A 15,796-nucleotide genomic window follows, 5' to 3' on the forward strand; every position below is an offset into this window, starting at 1 on the left:
CGATGAGGTACATTTTTATCGTTAGCCTAATGGCTGAGGGTTCAATATCACGGTGCTCTTGAACCAACGTTAAATAAATGGAGCTTACAACTGGAAAGTTTTTGTGGATTCTGAAACAACAATGTTCATACATGAGAAAAATCCAAAAACAAGAAAAAATCGGTTTATTTTTGGTTTTCGCGATTTTGCTTAGAAACCACAAGTCCGAAATGGGGCTAAAGAAAATGTTGTAACTTTGCGTACGTCCCTGGCCCCTAGTATTCTCCGAGCTATTCATCCGAATATAACATTACCAAAGTCAACAGTAATTACCCAAGATGAAGTTAATAGGTCTCATTAGCAAGAGCAACAATGGGACTTCGTTTGTTTTATGTTGTCTTTTTAGGCCTACACCGTATTTCTTCAATTTTGGTTTGGTTTCAATGCGTTTTAGACAAGACCCACCGGCCTTTGCAGTGATTTGGCTATAAAGTTGAAAACACATACAACGTTCGAGTAAAGTTTTGCGTTGGGCGTTGACAAAAAAACAACAACAACAGGGCGATGCCTACACCAAAGTCCGGCGTTGATGTGTTTGCCGGCATATATTTCAAATGAATTTGATTTTTTCGGCATCATGCCCAACAGTGTAAAAACGGCCAAAACGACACAAAACTTTGCCCAAACGTTGTATGTGTTTTCAGCTTTATTATTCTGGAATAAGGCATGTTTACATATTGATGCGACGTGTTTACACGTCGTACAATACAATATTGTCTACGTACTGCATTATCGACTCTCGTGGCTAGCAAAGATACTTACCATATAACCGTTGACTATGCTGTATAGCATGCTTTCAGGCGTTTATCTTAATTGGTCTAAAGAAACCCGTTTTTAGAATATGATAATTGTTTGTTGTGATTAAAATATTTTTTTTATTATTGAATAAAATTTAAAAAGGTTTGCATAAAATGAATCAGTTAAAAAACTATTTAAATTAAAAATTACTACATTCTTAGTACACAATAAATATTAAAGAGTTTAATCCTCCTAACGTATACATTTCGAGATCTACGGTATGTACCTATGTTTTAATTTTACAAAAGAATATTAAAGTTAAAATGTTTCCCTGTTGTTTTTTAATGAAATATTTTTTTAATGCAAATTTATACAATTTCTCTTTTGGTAATGGGCTGCTGGTCAACAGCTAAGGATTTTATATCACAAATTTTGAAATTATTGTTGAAATTGGATTTTCCCTGTTGTAGATTGTGCTGATGCTGTTGTTGTTGCTGCTGGTGCTGTTGATGACGTTGTTGTAAATCGGCAAAAGAACGAACCTGCAAGAAGAGACCACTATTCAATAGGCGAGCCTGATGTTCTTGAGCCTTGGCACGTAAGCAGGCAATTGAATTATTTCTGGAAATAGAGGAAGTGAGAAGAAAAATATGTAAAAATACGGATCGAAATAAAACAAAAACAATAAAAGTTTGGTCAGTAATAATTTTCTTATAAAAATTATAATCATTCATATAGACAAATTATTGGGAATATTTTTCGCATAGAAAAATAACAACAGTAATATTTTTTTGTATTAAAAATATCATCAGTGACATTTTTCGTATAAAAAATATCATCTGTGATATTTTTCGTATAGAAAAATATCATCTGTGATATTTTTCGTATAGAAAAATATCATCTGTGATATTTTTCGTATAGAAAAATATCATCTGTGATATTTTTCGTATAGAAAAATATCATCTGTGATATTTTTCGTATAGAAAAATATCATCTGTGATATTTTTCGTATAGAAAAATATCATCTGTGATATTTTTCGTATAGAAAAATATCATCTGTGATATTTTTCGTATAGAAAAATATCATCTGTGATATTTTTCGTATAGAAAAATATCATCTGTGATATTTTTCGTATAGAAAAATATCATCTGTGATATTTTTCGTATAGAAAAATATCATCTGTGATATTTTTCGTATAGAAAAATATCATCTGTGATATTTTTCGTATAGAAAAATATCATCTGTGATATTTTTCGTATAGAAAAATATCATCAGTGATATTTTTCGTATAGAAAAATATCATCAGTGATATTTTTCGTATAGAAAAATATCATCAGTGATATTTTTCGTATAGAAAAATATCATCAGTGATATTTTTCGTATAGAAAAATATCATCAGTGATATTTTTCGTACAGAAAAATATCATCAGTGATATTTTTCGTACAGAAAAATATCATCAGTGATATTTTTCGTATAGAAAAATATCATCAGTGATATTTTTCGTATAGAAAAATATCATCAGTGATATTTTTCGTATAGAAAAATATCATCAGTGATATTTTTCGTATAGAAAAATATCATCAGTGACATGTTTCGTATAGAAAAATATCATCAGTGATATTTCATATAGAAAAATATCATCAGTGACATGTTTCGTATAGAAAAATATCATCAGTGATATTTTTCGTATAGAAAAATATCATCAGTGAATATATTTCATATAGAAAAATATCATCAGTGATAAATTTCGTAGAGAAAAATATCATCAGTGATATTTTTCGTATAGAAAAATATCATCAGTGATATTTTTCGTATAGAAAAATATCATCAGTGATATGTTTCGTATAGAAAAATATCATCAGTGATATTTTTCGTATAGAAAAATATCATCAGTGATATTTTTCGTATAGAAAAATATCATCAGTGATATTTTTCGTATAGAAAAATATCATCAGTGATATTTTTCGTATAGAAAAATATCATCAGTGATATTTTTCGTATAGAAAAATATCATCAGTGATATTTTTCGTATAGATATTTTTCGTATAGAAAAATATGATGATATTTTTCGTATAGAAAAATATCATCAGTGATATTTTTCGTATAGAAAAATATCATCAGTGATATTTTTCGTATAGAAAAATATCATCAGTGATATTTTTCGTATAGAAAAATATCATCAGTGATATTTTTCGTATAGAAAAATATCATCAGTGATATTTTTCGTATAGAAAAATATCATCAGTGATATTTTTCGTATAGAAAAATATCATCAGTGATATTTTTCGTATAGAAAAATATCATCAGTGATATTTTTCGTATAGAAAAATATCATCAGTGATATTTTTCGTATAGAAAAATATCATCAGTGATATTTTTCGTATAGAAAAATATCATCAGTGATATTTTTCGTATAGAAAAATATCATCAGTGATATATTTCGTATAGAAAAATATCATCAGTGATATATTTCGTATAGAAAAATATCATCAGTGATATTTTTCGTATAGAAAAATATCATCAGTGATATTTTTCGTATAGAAAAATATCATCAGTGATATTTTTCGTATAGAAAAATATCATCAGTGATATTTTTCGTATAGAAAAATATCATCAGTGATATTTTTCGTATAGAAAAATATCATCAGTGATATTTTTCGTATAGAAAAATATCATCAGTGATATTTTTCGTATAGAAAAATATCATCAGTGATATTTTTCGTATAGAAAAATATCATCAGTGATATTTTTCGTATAGAAAAATATCATCAGTGATATTTTTCGTATAGAAAAATATCATCAGTGATATTTTTCGTATAGAAAAATATCATCAGTGATATTTTTCGTATAGAAAAATATCATCAGTGATATTTTTTAGGTATAGAAAACTATAATCAGTGATATTGTTCATGTAGAAAAATACGATCAGTGATAATTTACGTATAGGAAAATATCATCAGGGATATTTTTTGTGTAGGAAAATATCATCATTGATTTTTAATTGAAACACCATTATTAAATTCAAATTATTTCCAATTTATTTGCTTTCTACAAGAAACAAAAACAATCCACATTAAAACTGATTAGGACATGGTTCGGTCCAAACCCATTCTGTGGAATCAATACAACGACCAGTCTGTGAATCGAACATTTTATTGATGGGACATTTTACCAGCTCCGCCGCAGCATTTGACTCACGGCACACCCAATATGCTGTGGGATCCCAAAAATTACGTATCGGGTTGTTTATATTCGTATTATCGCAATTGGGTTCATTGTTGCTCTCAGGATCACAGGTGGTAGCCGCGGAACAAGGTTTAATCCAAACCCATTTATCGAATGGAACACATTCACGTTTAATGGGCTCAAATAAAAGACTGACCGGACATTTTAACGACTCAGCAATGCCATTGGTTGAATTACAAAGCCAATAAACTGTGGGGTCCCAAAAGTTTCGAATTGGAATATTTACATTGCGCAGATTACATTGGGGTTGATTGTTGCTTTCTGGATCACATGCTAAAGTTGTCGTAGGGGTAGAAATTATAAACGCCAATAAGGCAACTGGGAAAAAACCAAAATTGAAGAAGGTTAGAAAATTACCTTTCCGGAAGTAGTTTCAATATTCGTTGATTCGAATGCCAATAACAATAATTGTTAAAAGTGAGTGTTATAGAAAACTTACTGACTTTCATAGTGATGCTCTTCCCGTATCTATGACCAATGTGACTTCAATTAGTAAACTATTTGCTAATGGAATGTGTTCTTGATAATTTATACAGGCAAAACAATTGTTATTATACAATGTACAAGGTAATTATTTTATTTTGAACATGTTATACCCTATAGTTGGTGTTTAAAGAAAAGATTTTGTAATTCAAATATTCGTAAAAAATAGAAGATGTTGTGGAGTTTATCTCCGCGAATACATGTACAATGCCATGGAATAGCATTTATAACTGTCAGTTCGCCGACCTGAGAAATTCATTACGTCCAATTCCTTCATTAACAATGATGTCTACATTAAGGGTGTCAACATGGTGCTATCGTTAGCATTAGCATACCATTCTTAATGCCTCTCTGCCTATCCCAGGAAGATATATATCACAGTGAGACCATGTTCAACCACATTATGTCCTCCTTTAACTTACAAATTATATTTGTATTGGACCAACATTGGCCTTTGGTGGCCTTTAGTTGTTTCCAGAAGCATTGCTGGTATCGATCACCACGTAGAAGATATATTCAACTCTCTCTTTTTTTTCTGAATCCCATACTACCGCCTTCCTTCCTTCTTTTTACCTTCCCAGCTAAAATATTTTTTAAGAGTTCTTTCCGAATCTTTGCTCATGTTGCTGATTCTGATGCCGAATTCTTTCCGAAATCGGCACAAAAGTTGTATGGATGTATCAACCGAAATCCGAAAGATTTGTCGTATGTAATTCGAAAGGAACATTCGAGTTTTTACACGAGTTCGTTTAGAATTCGATTGTTTTGGAAAACCGATTGAAAATAGAAACCGAAAACCTGTGGAAAGTATAACTCTTTTCTTAAAAATATCAGAAAAAATTCGGAAAAATCGAGATGTTAGATGTTTGATTCACAATAACGCATTTTGACATCAGGTATGAAGATCAGCTGTTTTTGACGTTACACCTTATTATTCCACCATGATGTATTTCAAGATTCTTAAAAATATCAGAACAAATTCGGAAAAATCGAGATGTTAGATGTTTGAACTTTTCGGATGTTTGATTCGATATTCTGAATATTTTCGACCAACATTGTGAGTCTTTATCGGAAATCGTGCAAACAAACCAAAATCAAAAACTCTCTCTCTTACTGTTTTTGTTCTTAAAATAAACCTTTAGACTAAGATTTGGAATTTTGCTCGCGAGAATAAGAAACGAATCAAAATTACCCTTCAAAGAATGTCCAGATATTCGGAAAAAAATTGGAAAGAAGCACAGGAAAATGTTCAGAGATTCTTATGCGAAATCTTGTCGAAAATCTGTTCAATTTCTAAGACGGTAAATTTTCTGATCAACCATAGAAAAAGTCACAAAAATTTGATTTCAGAGCCTTTGTGCGAGCAAAGGTTTTAAAAAACCTATTGCTTCCATCCCTGAAACAGCCTAAATCAGCGACGACCATCCGAGCGGACCATTGTGACAATAAGGCGATCGATACGGTCGATCATTCGATGCTGACTTTTGACATTATGATCTCCACTCTTCAAATTGAGTCTGAGCAAGTCTTCGTCGAATTCCGAAGGCAAATATCTAAGTTCCACAAGATTAAAATGTGAAAAATGTTAGGGCGTTGGTCGCTTTGAGTTCAATTATGCCGCTCTGGTCTGGAGTTCCTGGGCGACACACAATGGAGAATCCCGCCAATGTCTCAAAATAATGATCTCCGAATTGCTACGGACTGCATCCAGATGACAAATGTGGATCATATTCATGAGGAGAGCAGGATGCTGTTAGTGAAAGAACGTAATGGAGATTATTCTGACCAAAAAATTCCAGTTAGTTTTGTCTTTTCGCCATTTCAACTTAAAAGAGAGAGTGAGAAAACTCACCGGAATTTTCGTTCAAAATAAAGCTCAGCGCCCATCGACTGCCCATAACGTTTACTATATACATTGCTTAATCCCATTTAGACGTCCTTAAAAATTGGTCACATTATACTTAATAAAGTAACTTCAATTCATGATCTCGGGGTAATTTTTGATTATTCCTTGACATTTGCTCCACGCATGGATTTTTTTTTATTACAGAAGCCTACAAAATCCTCACATTCATTTAGAGAAATTTACTGACCCCAATACCATTAAATTGATTTATACTTCCTTTGTAAGATCAAAGCTAGAATATGCATCCATTATTTGGCACCCTTATAGTTTATCCCAAAATTAGTCGTGTTGAACGAATTCAAAAACGATTTACAAAGTTTGCTCTAAAACTGACAATTGCCGCAAGGAAAATTGCCTAATATAAATATGGGCATAAAAGAATAAAAAAGAAAAGGGCAACCCAGTTCGAAATTTGCTCGGTCTTCATTCTTTTATTTTTATTATGTCAGAAATGAAGCAGGAAAGCAAGGCAATCAGGCGAGCAGCTTGTTTTGACCAGCATCCGGCAAAAAGGGGCACACGTGCCCTTGATGAGAATAACAACAGAACAACCGCCACTAGTCTTCGTTCAGAAGTCAATGAAGAAGGTTTTGTTGTCGCTTGTTTCAATAATTTTTAATTTTAGCAATGCATTAACGCACACGCTGTTCGTGGAGAGAGCGAGAGACAGTCGTATTCGTGCGGCCGCAAACAATGCGTTTGTATTAGTGCCGATACCTGGTTTAGACGTTCAAAGTTAATGGGAAAGAAAATTTAGTTTATGAGCGATGGAGTAGGGAGGAATAAGAGGGGGTACACACAACCCTGAACTTGCAAATTTGTTTTGTTTCGGTATTCTTTGCAGAATTTTGTTGTATTTTCTTTCATTTTATTAAAAACTTTTGTGATGAAAAATATATTGAACAAAAAATTATCTGTAAAAATTAATAGTAAACATATAATTGAATGATCAAACGAGAAAATGAATGTGTCTAATCTGCGTGTCTAAACTGCTAGGAAATTTTAAAATAAATTGAGAAGAAAATTTGCCATTCCAATTTGAACGTCTAAACACGGACGTAATTCGGAAGGGGAATTATTTTCCGACGTTTTGCTCCAATTACGGAACGAAATGGGTGAAAAAATCCCATAAGAAAATCTGATCGATTTTTTCGGAATGTTTTTCCGAAATTGTTCAGACATGTCTGACATCCGACAATTGGTTTTCTGGGTATTTTCTCTTCTTTATTTTCATGCACGTCATTCGTTACATTTTATTAGCAGTTGTTAGAGGTCCCTACAAGTAAGTCAGTTTATACATCCCTACAAGCAGTGACATCAATTCTTCCAAAAACCGAAAAGCGTGTATACATTTCCAAAAATTGTTTATAAACTAAAAAAATATTTAAAATTTGGGAAAATAAGAAAATTTCATGATGGAGTGCTGTTGGGATAGATGTCGAAATCTTAACTGGTGATGGGAAGACAATATAAAAACGCCTTTAGAAGAAATTTTATAATTTGTGTAAATGTAATAAAGTTCTTATTATTCTTATTTCACATAAACAATACATTTTTTATTAAGTTTGGGATAGTTTGCAATGGCTTGCATTTTTATTGCACCTTTGAACTGAATTAAAAAGAGTGCCTTTAAATTCAATGCAAAGCACTGCATCAAAGCATGCGCTTTGGATGCAAATTGGACTGCATTCTACCCTAAAGGATTAGTGAAAATGTAGTGACAAAGGATTAGTTAAAATGCAATGCCAAAGGGTTAGTTAAAATGCAGTGCAAATGGAGTAAATCTTTCGGTAGTCACGCTCTTGTGAAAATCATGAGTGAAAATGTATAATTTGATGTCATTCCAAATCACTTGTACATATGATTTAACTGTGTCTTTAGAGACTGGAAATAATAATTGGCCTTTAAATGTTGGAGTAAAGTTTTGCGTAATTTCTGGTATAATAATAAAATAGCAAGGTCAACAAAGTTAACCTTCTTTATGAGGATTTATTTGACGTTTGCGCTATGGATTTGACAGTGGGTTTATTAAATCCGGTTAAGTGCAAACGGGGTATAAGCAAGGTTTGGCTTTCAGGAGATCTGATTTATGTTTCCACCTCTAAAGAAATATGGGGAGTGTTCTGAGGATTTTTAGGAGCATCCAGATGTTAAACCATTTGTTGCTTCTTGGTTCAACATCAATTTTCTCCACTGTATACCCGCGATCATACTTGTCTCTAAGTATTAGATCGAGTTTGTACATTCTCTTAGTTTATCCGAGACCTACTGCCTGTATTTGTCATAAAAATGTGTTTTTGTCATTACCTTCGTCGGCAGATGCCAAGACCTTAGACAAAACAGGCTGAATGTCAAGGGCAAGTGGTCATATCAACAATACAAGAATATTTCGTCCCTTCAGCGTGACATTATTGCTTTTGTAAACAACTTCAATTGCAATAGTTTCCTTTTTATTAAGGGAACACCTCACTAAACGTTAGATACATGCGAAAAGCATAGGCAATCATGTATTTGCCATGAAAGGTGATCAAATAATCCACACATACGAAATTATCCACACATATGTACGTCTGACCGGTAGAGTTGGGAAATCTAGTTCCTGGGGCTCAATTCTGTTTCTATGAAAATATGAAATGAAAAATTTTATAAAGGAAAAAACTGTCAAATGAAAAAAAATCATAAAGAAAATATTTTTCATTTCAAATTTTCATAGAACAAGAATCCAGCCCCTGGAGCGGATCGATCTTTCTAGTTCCTTTTCCCAAAAGGAACTAGTTCCTTAATATAGTTCCATAGTTCCGAGAGCGATAAAGTTCAATGAATTCGTTCCAAATAGTTCCCAGGCCGATATAGTTCAATGAATCTTTCTCTTTCGTCGTTCTTTTTATTTCCTTCGTTCCAAATAGTTCTGAGAGTGAAGTAGTTGAACGAATCTCTTTTTTTCATCTTTTGGTGGATGAATTGACATAAAAATAAATAACTTGAAGCTATGTACCGAGGTGTGAACAATGTGGCCGCATCTGAATGATTAATGAAATGAACGTGAAAGATCGAAGTGAGTGTGGAATTAAATGAAGAAAATTAATTATACAAATAAAAGGAATTATATGCACGGCTGAAACTATAAGAACTAAAGGAACTATATAAATGCAAGAGTCGGATATAGTTCCAATAGTTCCTTGTCCGGAATAGTTCCTAGGAACTAGTTCGTTCCGGAACTACACAACTCTACTGACCGGGCCGAGAACGTTTGCTACGGCAACTCCCCAGTAAAGATCGTATAAAGTCGATGTTCTAATGGCTGTCAAAAAGTTCATTAAATTCCCATTATTGGGTAACACTTTGGCTTCCATTCAGTGATGCCAGATAAGTTTGGTCGAAAATCGTCAATTTTCGGGAGCCAAAATCGTCAAATCGGCAAAATTTCAAATCGTCAAAAAATCGGCAAATACAATAACTTGTATTTAAGCTCAAATTATTACTATATAAGTAATAAAATAAACTGTTAAGTAAAGAAAACAATTACCAATTCATAAAACAAAACATTTTTGTGACAAATGACCACCTACGAAACTCTGTTTTTTAAGCGGTGTTCGCTATAGGTCGAGAAGGACTGTACCGATCATCAGATATTTTTGTGGGCTTAATGAATACAACACCACCCCAATCCTTACTTCCCGCTTCTGGGATGTTTATGGAACAATTATACTATTTTATTAAGTACAAAAAATCTTTCAAATCGTCATTTTTGATTTTTTGGTATAAAAATCGTCAAAATGCCGATAAATCGGAAAATCTGGCATCATTGCTTCCGTTACTACTTTGTAATGAAAGATCGGGATTAATTTATGTGCTGTATAAACATAAGTGTAGGGTGTATAACATTTGACTACATTCATTTCTTATATTTTTGATCTAGAAAAATTCAAATTGTTAAAACTGATAAATTCTATAAACAAATTTTAACTGATAACAATTGAGAAGCATTTTTTACACCGACAGTCAATATTGAGCCTATTTGGAGAAAAGGGGCTACAGATTCGTGAACAACAATTTATAAGGATATGTTGATGTTCTGGGTATGAAATAGGAACTAGGAATTGGATTTTTGTGGTATTGACTGATTGTACTTCGCTGTGTGTTCCTGTTCTTTACGAATTGCAATATCCGACGACTTCGTACGGGTGAATGCGAAACGTATTTCCTTATTTATGACGAAGAATTCGTTTGAACTTTGGATTGCATTTTCTTATTGGGTCCACGTCACTCACATCCGCCCATGTAAGGTAAATCGATTAATCCACTCATCAATTTTATGACATAAAACGTCTTCTCTCGAATTGAAGCAGATCAATTAGAAGGCTCTTTTCAAAGAGGAAAACGATACAGAAGTGTCTGAGTTAAGACATCGTACAGCAAAAAAAGCAAATTGAATTTGAAGAGATTCTATTTTTACAGAATAACATTTACAGGAGTGGATCCATAAAGTGCAACTATATAGAAGTCTCCTTGTCCCGTCTGAGATGTTTGGGGAACAATTATATATTATATAAATAATTGGAAACTTTTGATCTACACTATTATTCAGTAAATATTGAGTTAAAAAATATGTTGCAATAATTACTGATACAAGTTGGGGAGTGTCTTATCGCTTTAGTGCAATTAGGTGTGAAATGAGAATATCACATTTTAATTTTTTCGCTAGTGAAATTATAATGATAATTTTTTCAACGTAGCACTTTCAAAAATGTTAGGTTAGGTTAGGATACAGGATGCGCAGCTCCCATTGTTCACTCGGTAAAGGGAAAAAGAGGATGGTGGAGAGTGTAGAAATCAACAACCCTGTAAGGATGGAGAAGAAATTAGTCGAACGGAAAAGACAAACAAACAGTAACGCCCGATAGTGGTATTTTTACTATGGAAGAGAATTAAGAAAGAGATACAATCACTGACTTGCTAAGTGAGAAAGGGACGCTGTTTTATATCCTGAGAGGTCATATTAACTTCGATATCTGTTAAATTTGTTCGTCATACTAGATTATTATGGTTTTCACGCACTTATCGCTAAGTTTGTATGAGCGTTTGATGTCAAATTTATTAGAGTACACACCAGCTCCCGTTTTCTGCTCCATCTTCTGTACAAATGGGTAAGTTGTCTGGCACTCCATTTTGGAATGATTATACCAGCTGTATCGAAGACGGTTTTACCAACTCTGTCGCATAGTCCAACTTGGCTACATGTTCGTCACCTCAACAATTATATGTTTCTGTCCGTTTTTTATACTATGGCAACGGCAATATATCCCGGAATGCCTGCTCCGAGCTCTTTTGGTTCGTGCCGGGATAGATATCCACATCCACCATATGTCAACATTGCTGAGATGTAGTGGATGCAATAGGCGCCACCTCCATGACTACTGCGCTAGGAGTTATGTTCCTGCTTACTTCTCAGCGTGTGTCCATCTTCGTCGCCAAAATCATCGCAACAACAAGGCACCATCTAACAGCGTCCGGGAAATGGATCATTCTAGCAATTCAATTGCAACGGTCTCCCCAAACAAAGTCAGCGATATCGTAGACTTTATAAGTCGGAGGAACATCATGGTCGCCGCGATCCATGAAACAAAAATTACGTTACCTTTACCTTGCAACGTTTCGATGGTTACAACGATCGTGCAAGAAGCGAAGGAGGAGGGCTTGCCTTCCTTGAGCTTGACTCTAGTGACCCATACATGGAAGGTATGGGGGTAGCAGTAAAGTGTGGGAGTGACGAGGTAGAGTTGCCTGATACATACCGCCAATGAATAGCAGTGCCTTGTGTTATATGACCGACACTAGTTCACTTTTCTGGGTCAATAACCGTCTGGATCTATCGAGAGTTTACCATGAACTTTGGCATACCGTCCTAGGCAATGGCCAGAGGGGTTCAGCGTTGGCCGAGCATATTGATAGCTCCACATTTTGCGCGGGGAACGAACGTTGCTACGACAATAAGAGGAACTTGGCACAGTCCCCCAGACATCACCATAAACAGGCCACATTCATTACTTCTTCATTGCCTCTGACAGCCGAACTTTTCTGAACCATGGAAAAGCTAATTGGAAAGGGTTCAGATAATTTACTAATCACTGCTTAAGAGAGCTGCCCATTCTCTCAGAAACTTCGGTACATGAGAGAATTTTCAAGGACGTCGTCACTGTTGCAGCCACTCGCTACATATCTGGTGGTCGAATACCCGAAATCAAGCCAAATTTCCCAGCAAAGGCTACGGGTTTAGCAAATAAAGAAATGAGAGTAAGGGAACTTAGTCTTGAAGTCAAAAGGCTCTCTCAGAAACTTCGGTACCTGAGAGAATTTTTTGGAACGTCGTCACTGTTGCAGCCTCTCGCTACATATCTGGTGTTCGAATACCCGAAATCAAGCCAAATTTCCCAGGAAAGGCTACGGGTTTAGCAAATTAAGAAATGCAACATTGGTACAGGATTAAGTACATTGTGGTAAACGGTTAAATCACTTTTGAATAGGGGAAAGAAGGATGATAAAAAGGCTGTAAGGCAGAAGTCATCCGAAAAGCGAATTCATCAAAACCGTTGGACCCAATGGTAATACTCAAGCAGCTGGAGAACCAGGGGCTGAGTATTTAACAAGTATCCTCAATCTATCGTTACCCACCAATATTGTACCAGAAGCCTACAACGATGACAGAGTGGTTCGGCTATTGGAGACAGGCAATGATGCCAGCAGAGGTAAATCGTTCAGACCGACTTCCCTTCTGTCGCCAGTAGCAAAGACTCTAGAGCCACTACTCCTCCCCGTAATGAGAAGCAGTTTTTCATTTGCCCAACATCAGCATGGATTTCGAAAAAATCACAGCACCACAACAGCATTACACGCCATATCCACACATACCAGAAAAGGCCATGCTACCGAACAGATATGGTAGCTCTTGACCGATCAAAGGCCTTCAATACTGTCAACCATACCAAGCTGTTCGAGGATATAGAGAATATTTCCCTCCAGCCGTGTTTGAAACGTTGGATAATAAACTATACGTATGGACGCTAGTCGTTTGTAGAATTCAGAAATATGAAGTCCAAAACCCGAAATTAAAACAGTTGGGGTGATATCTCCGAACCTGTTTACTCTCTACCTTTCTGGAATTCACACCCTCCAGACAACGTATACGATGACATACGAGTATGTGATAGGTTAAATTTCTATATAGCTGACTTAGTATACTTCTCCTATTTACCGCTAAATCCTCTGTCACGCTGTTCACCACTAGGACGGATGAAATGAGGCTCCCCTGAACATATTGGGCGATGGTGTCCTAGCCCAAAATAATGGGTGCAACGTTCGATAGCATGTTTAAGTCGTCCACGCAAGGCACACAGAAGTAGGAACAAGGAGTCCTCAAGTCTCAAGAGTGCTGACAAAGAACGAGGCCACCTGGCCTCCCCTGTCTACGTCGGTGCGCTACGCAGTGGAAGAATATTCAAACCTGTCAGAATGCCGACCTAAGGGCAGCAACAGGGCGCCTCCTCATGACACGCCTGACTCATGACGAAGATTTTACCGGTGCATCCGCCAAACAAGATGTTTTCGATTCAGTTTCTGCTTGCGTGTTATTGCCGTGACGTGACAGACGTGACCTAGGCATGATCTGGTGAGAGAGGTCCAAAGGTATAAGCGAAAACCTCTAGATCATTGGCGCTCAAAATATTTGTACATTATTCTCTTTGAGAGAGTCTATCCCTTGCTAAACAACGGCAGATGAGAAAAAAGAGAACGTATGTTATTTTTGTAGATCCAATAACGAATATGGACGAGCATCAGTGCTCTAGATCAGAGGTGCTCACATTGAAGATGTGTTTCTCCGTTGCAGGCCAAACAACGACTGATGCTTACTCTAAATTTACGCTACCGTGAAGGAAAACTTGCCTATCAGGCAAACTTGAATAGCATTCACACTGGCGCAGTTGCGCAGGCAGTACAAAGGTATAGTGTGAATGCCGCAATCGGTGACCACCGAATTAAAAAAAGCAATTGAAGTATTTTTAATTAGCAAAACGATTGTAAATTTGTTTTAAATATTTGTAATCTACCATGAAGAAAGCCGAAAACAATTTACTTTCTTTTGTTTTTATGAAGAAGAAGCACGAACGATATGAACTGAGTGAACGAGTATGAGTGTGAGTATACATATAAAGGTTGGTACTAAAAGGAACTATGGGACTAACTGAACGACTGAACGACGAACGGAACTGAAAAGATCGAACCGCAAAAGGAACGAGATTGCCCAACTCTAGTTTAGCGGCCAAGCTAACACCACTCACCTGTCTCCTGATTCTTTATGGACGTCCAGGTTGCAGAATTTTTGAGTCTGGGCATAGAGGAACCAGATAAAATGTACAACCGAGCATATTTGCGTTCTTACAACAAGTGTTCTAAATTATGGAGATCTTATTATGGGTCTCTACATTTCCATATTCATTCATTGACAGAAAATCCACCTCCAGCAGAACGAAAATTTGATAAAAAAAAAACATCCTTAAGGTAGTGAGCAAGTTCGAGAAGAAACATCACTTACACCAGAGAGATCTGGGAATATATAGATTACCAACCACCTTGATATCTTTCTAGTCAGCTCGGGATAGGACTTTTTTTGACTGCCTCACAAATAAATATAGTATAGGAATCTATTGCAGCGATGCCCGCTATTGTGTGAGTGTGTACTCCACTTTTGTGGAGAGAAAAACGTCCACTGAGCGCACACGTGCGTCCAAATGTGTGACCACAGCAAACCAATCGTACCGACATCATAACGGAATCGAAACAAAATTCAGACGCTTCGTCCGATGTCGGATTCGAAATCGTAACGATATCTTAACGAAAGTTGTATGAAGTGGTTGACTTAATTTCGGAACGAAATCGGATCGATTTTGGCCCGATTTCGGAACGGAAGAAAATCCTTGGGAAATTTGGAAGGGACATTTAATTTTGACATTCGCTCCGATATCGGAACGAAATCGGTACAAAATCTGAACTATTTCCCTTCCGAAAAATCGTTTATCTGAACGAAATCTGAGCGATTTTGCTTCCGAAATTGTTCTGACGTGTCGGACATCCAACATTTGGTTTGCTGGGACGCTAATTTACTGCCACATTAGCCGTTAATTTTACTGTCTCACAGGTTCAGACATTTTATGCGTTGACCAACAGCTTTCATGTAACCTCCAATGGCATTGTCAACTATCAACTTCATCGGCCGGGAACCACAAAGTTATGAGCAAATTCAGGATGAATCACACTTACATGACCAAGAGGACTACAAAAATCAATATATGCAAAAGCTTAGGCAACACAAACATATTCCGTGGCG

General features: G+C 35.5%; 2 protein-coding genes across 4 annotated transcripts in view; both read right to left on the reverse strand.

The window, feature by feature from the left end:
- Positions 1 to 887: 887 nt before the first annotated feature.
- Vsx2 (Visual system homeobox 2) overlaps positions 888 to 15,796 on the reverse strand; it is a 459,366-nt gene continuing 444,457 nt past the window's right edge. For all 3 annotated transcript variants that reach the window (XM_073979347.1, XM_073979345.1, XM_073979346.1), the window contains exon 7: positions 888 to 1,398. In XM_073979347.1, coding sequence (XP_073835448.1) covers positions 1,146 to 1,398 — 253 coding nt within the window. In that variant the 3' untranslated portion in view covers positions 888 to 1,145. The remainder of the gene's footprint in view (positions 1,399 to 15,796) is intronic.
- On the reverse strand, positions 3,792 to 4,548 carry LOC141399967 (uncharacterized). Its single transcript, XM_073979359.1, has 2 exons — positions 4,465 to 4,548; positions 3,792 to 4,343 (listed from the first exon to the last, which is right to left on the reverse strand). The coding sequence occupies exons 1-2, from the start codon at positions 4,472 to 4,474 to the stop codon at positions 3,853 to 3,855; spliced, it is 501 nt and encodes a 166-aa protein (XP_073835460.1). The 5' UTR covers positions 4,475 to 4,548; the 3' UTR covers positions 3,792 to 3,852.

This window comes from Musca autumnalis, unplaced genomic scaffold, assembly GCF_047663935.1.
Source record: "Musca autumnalis isolate F117 unplaced genomic scaffold, ASM4766393v1 scaffold_3, whole genome shotgun sequence".
In the NCBI taxonomy this organism is placed as follows: Eukaryota; Metazoa; Arthropoda; class Insecta; order Diptera; family Muscidae; genus Musca; species Musca autumnalis.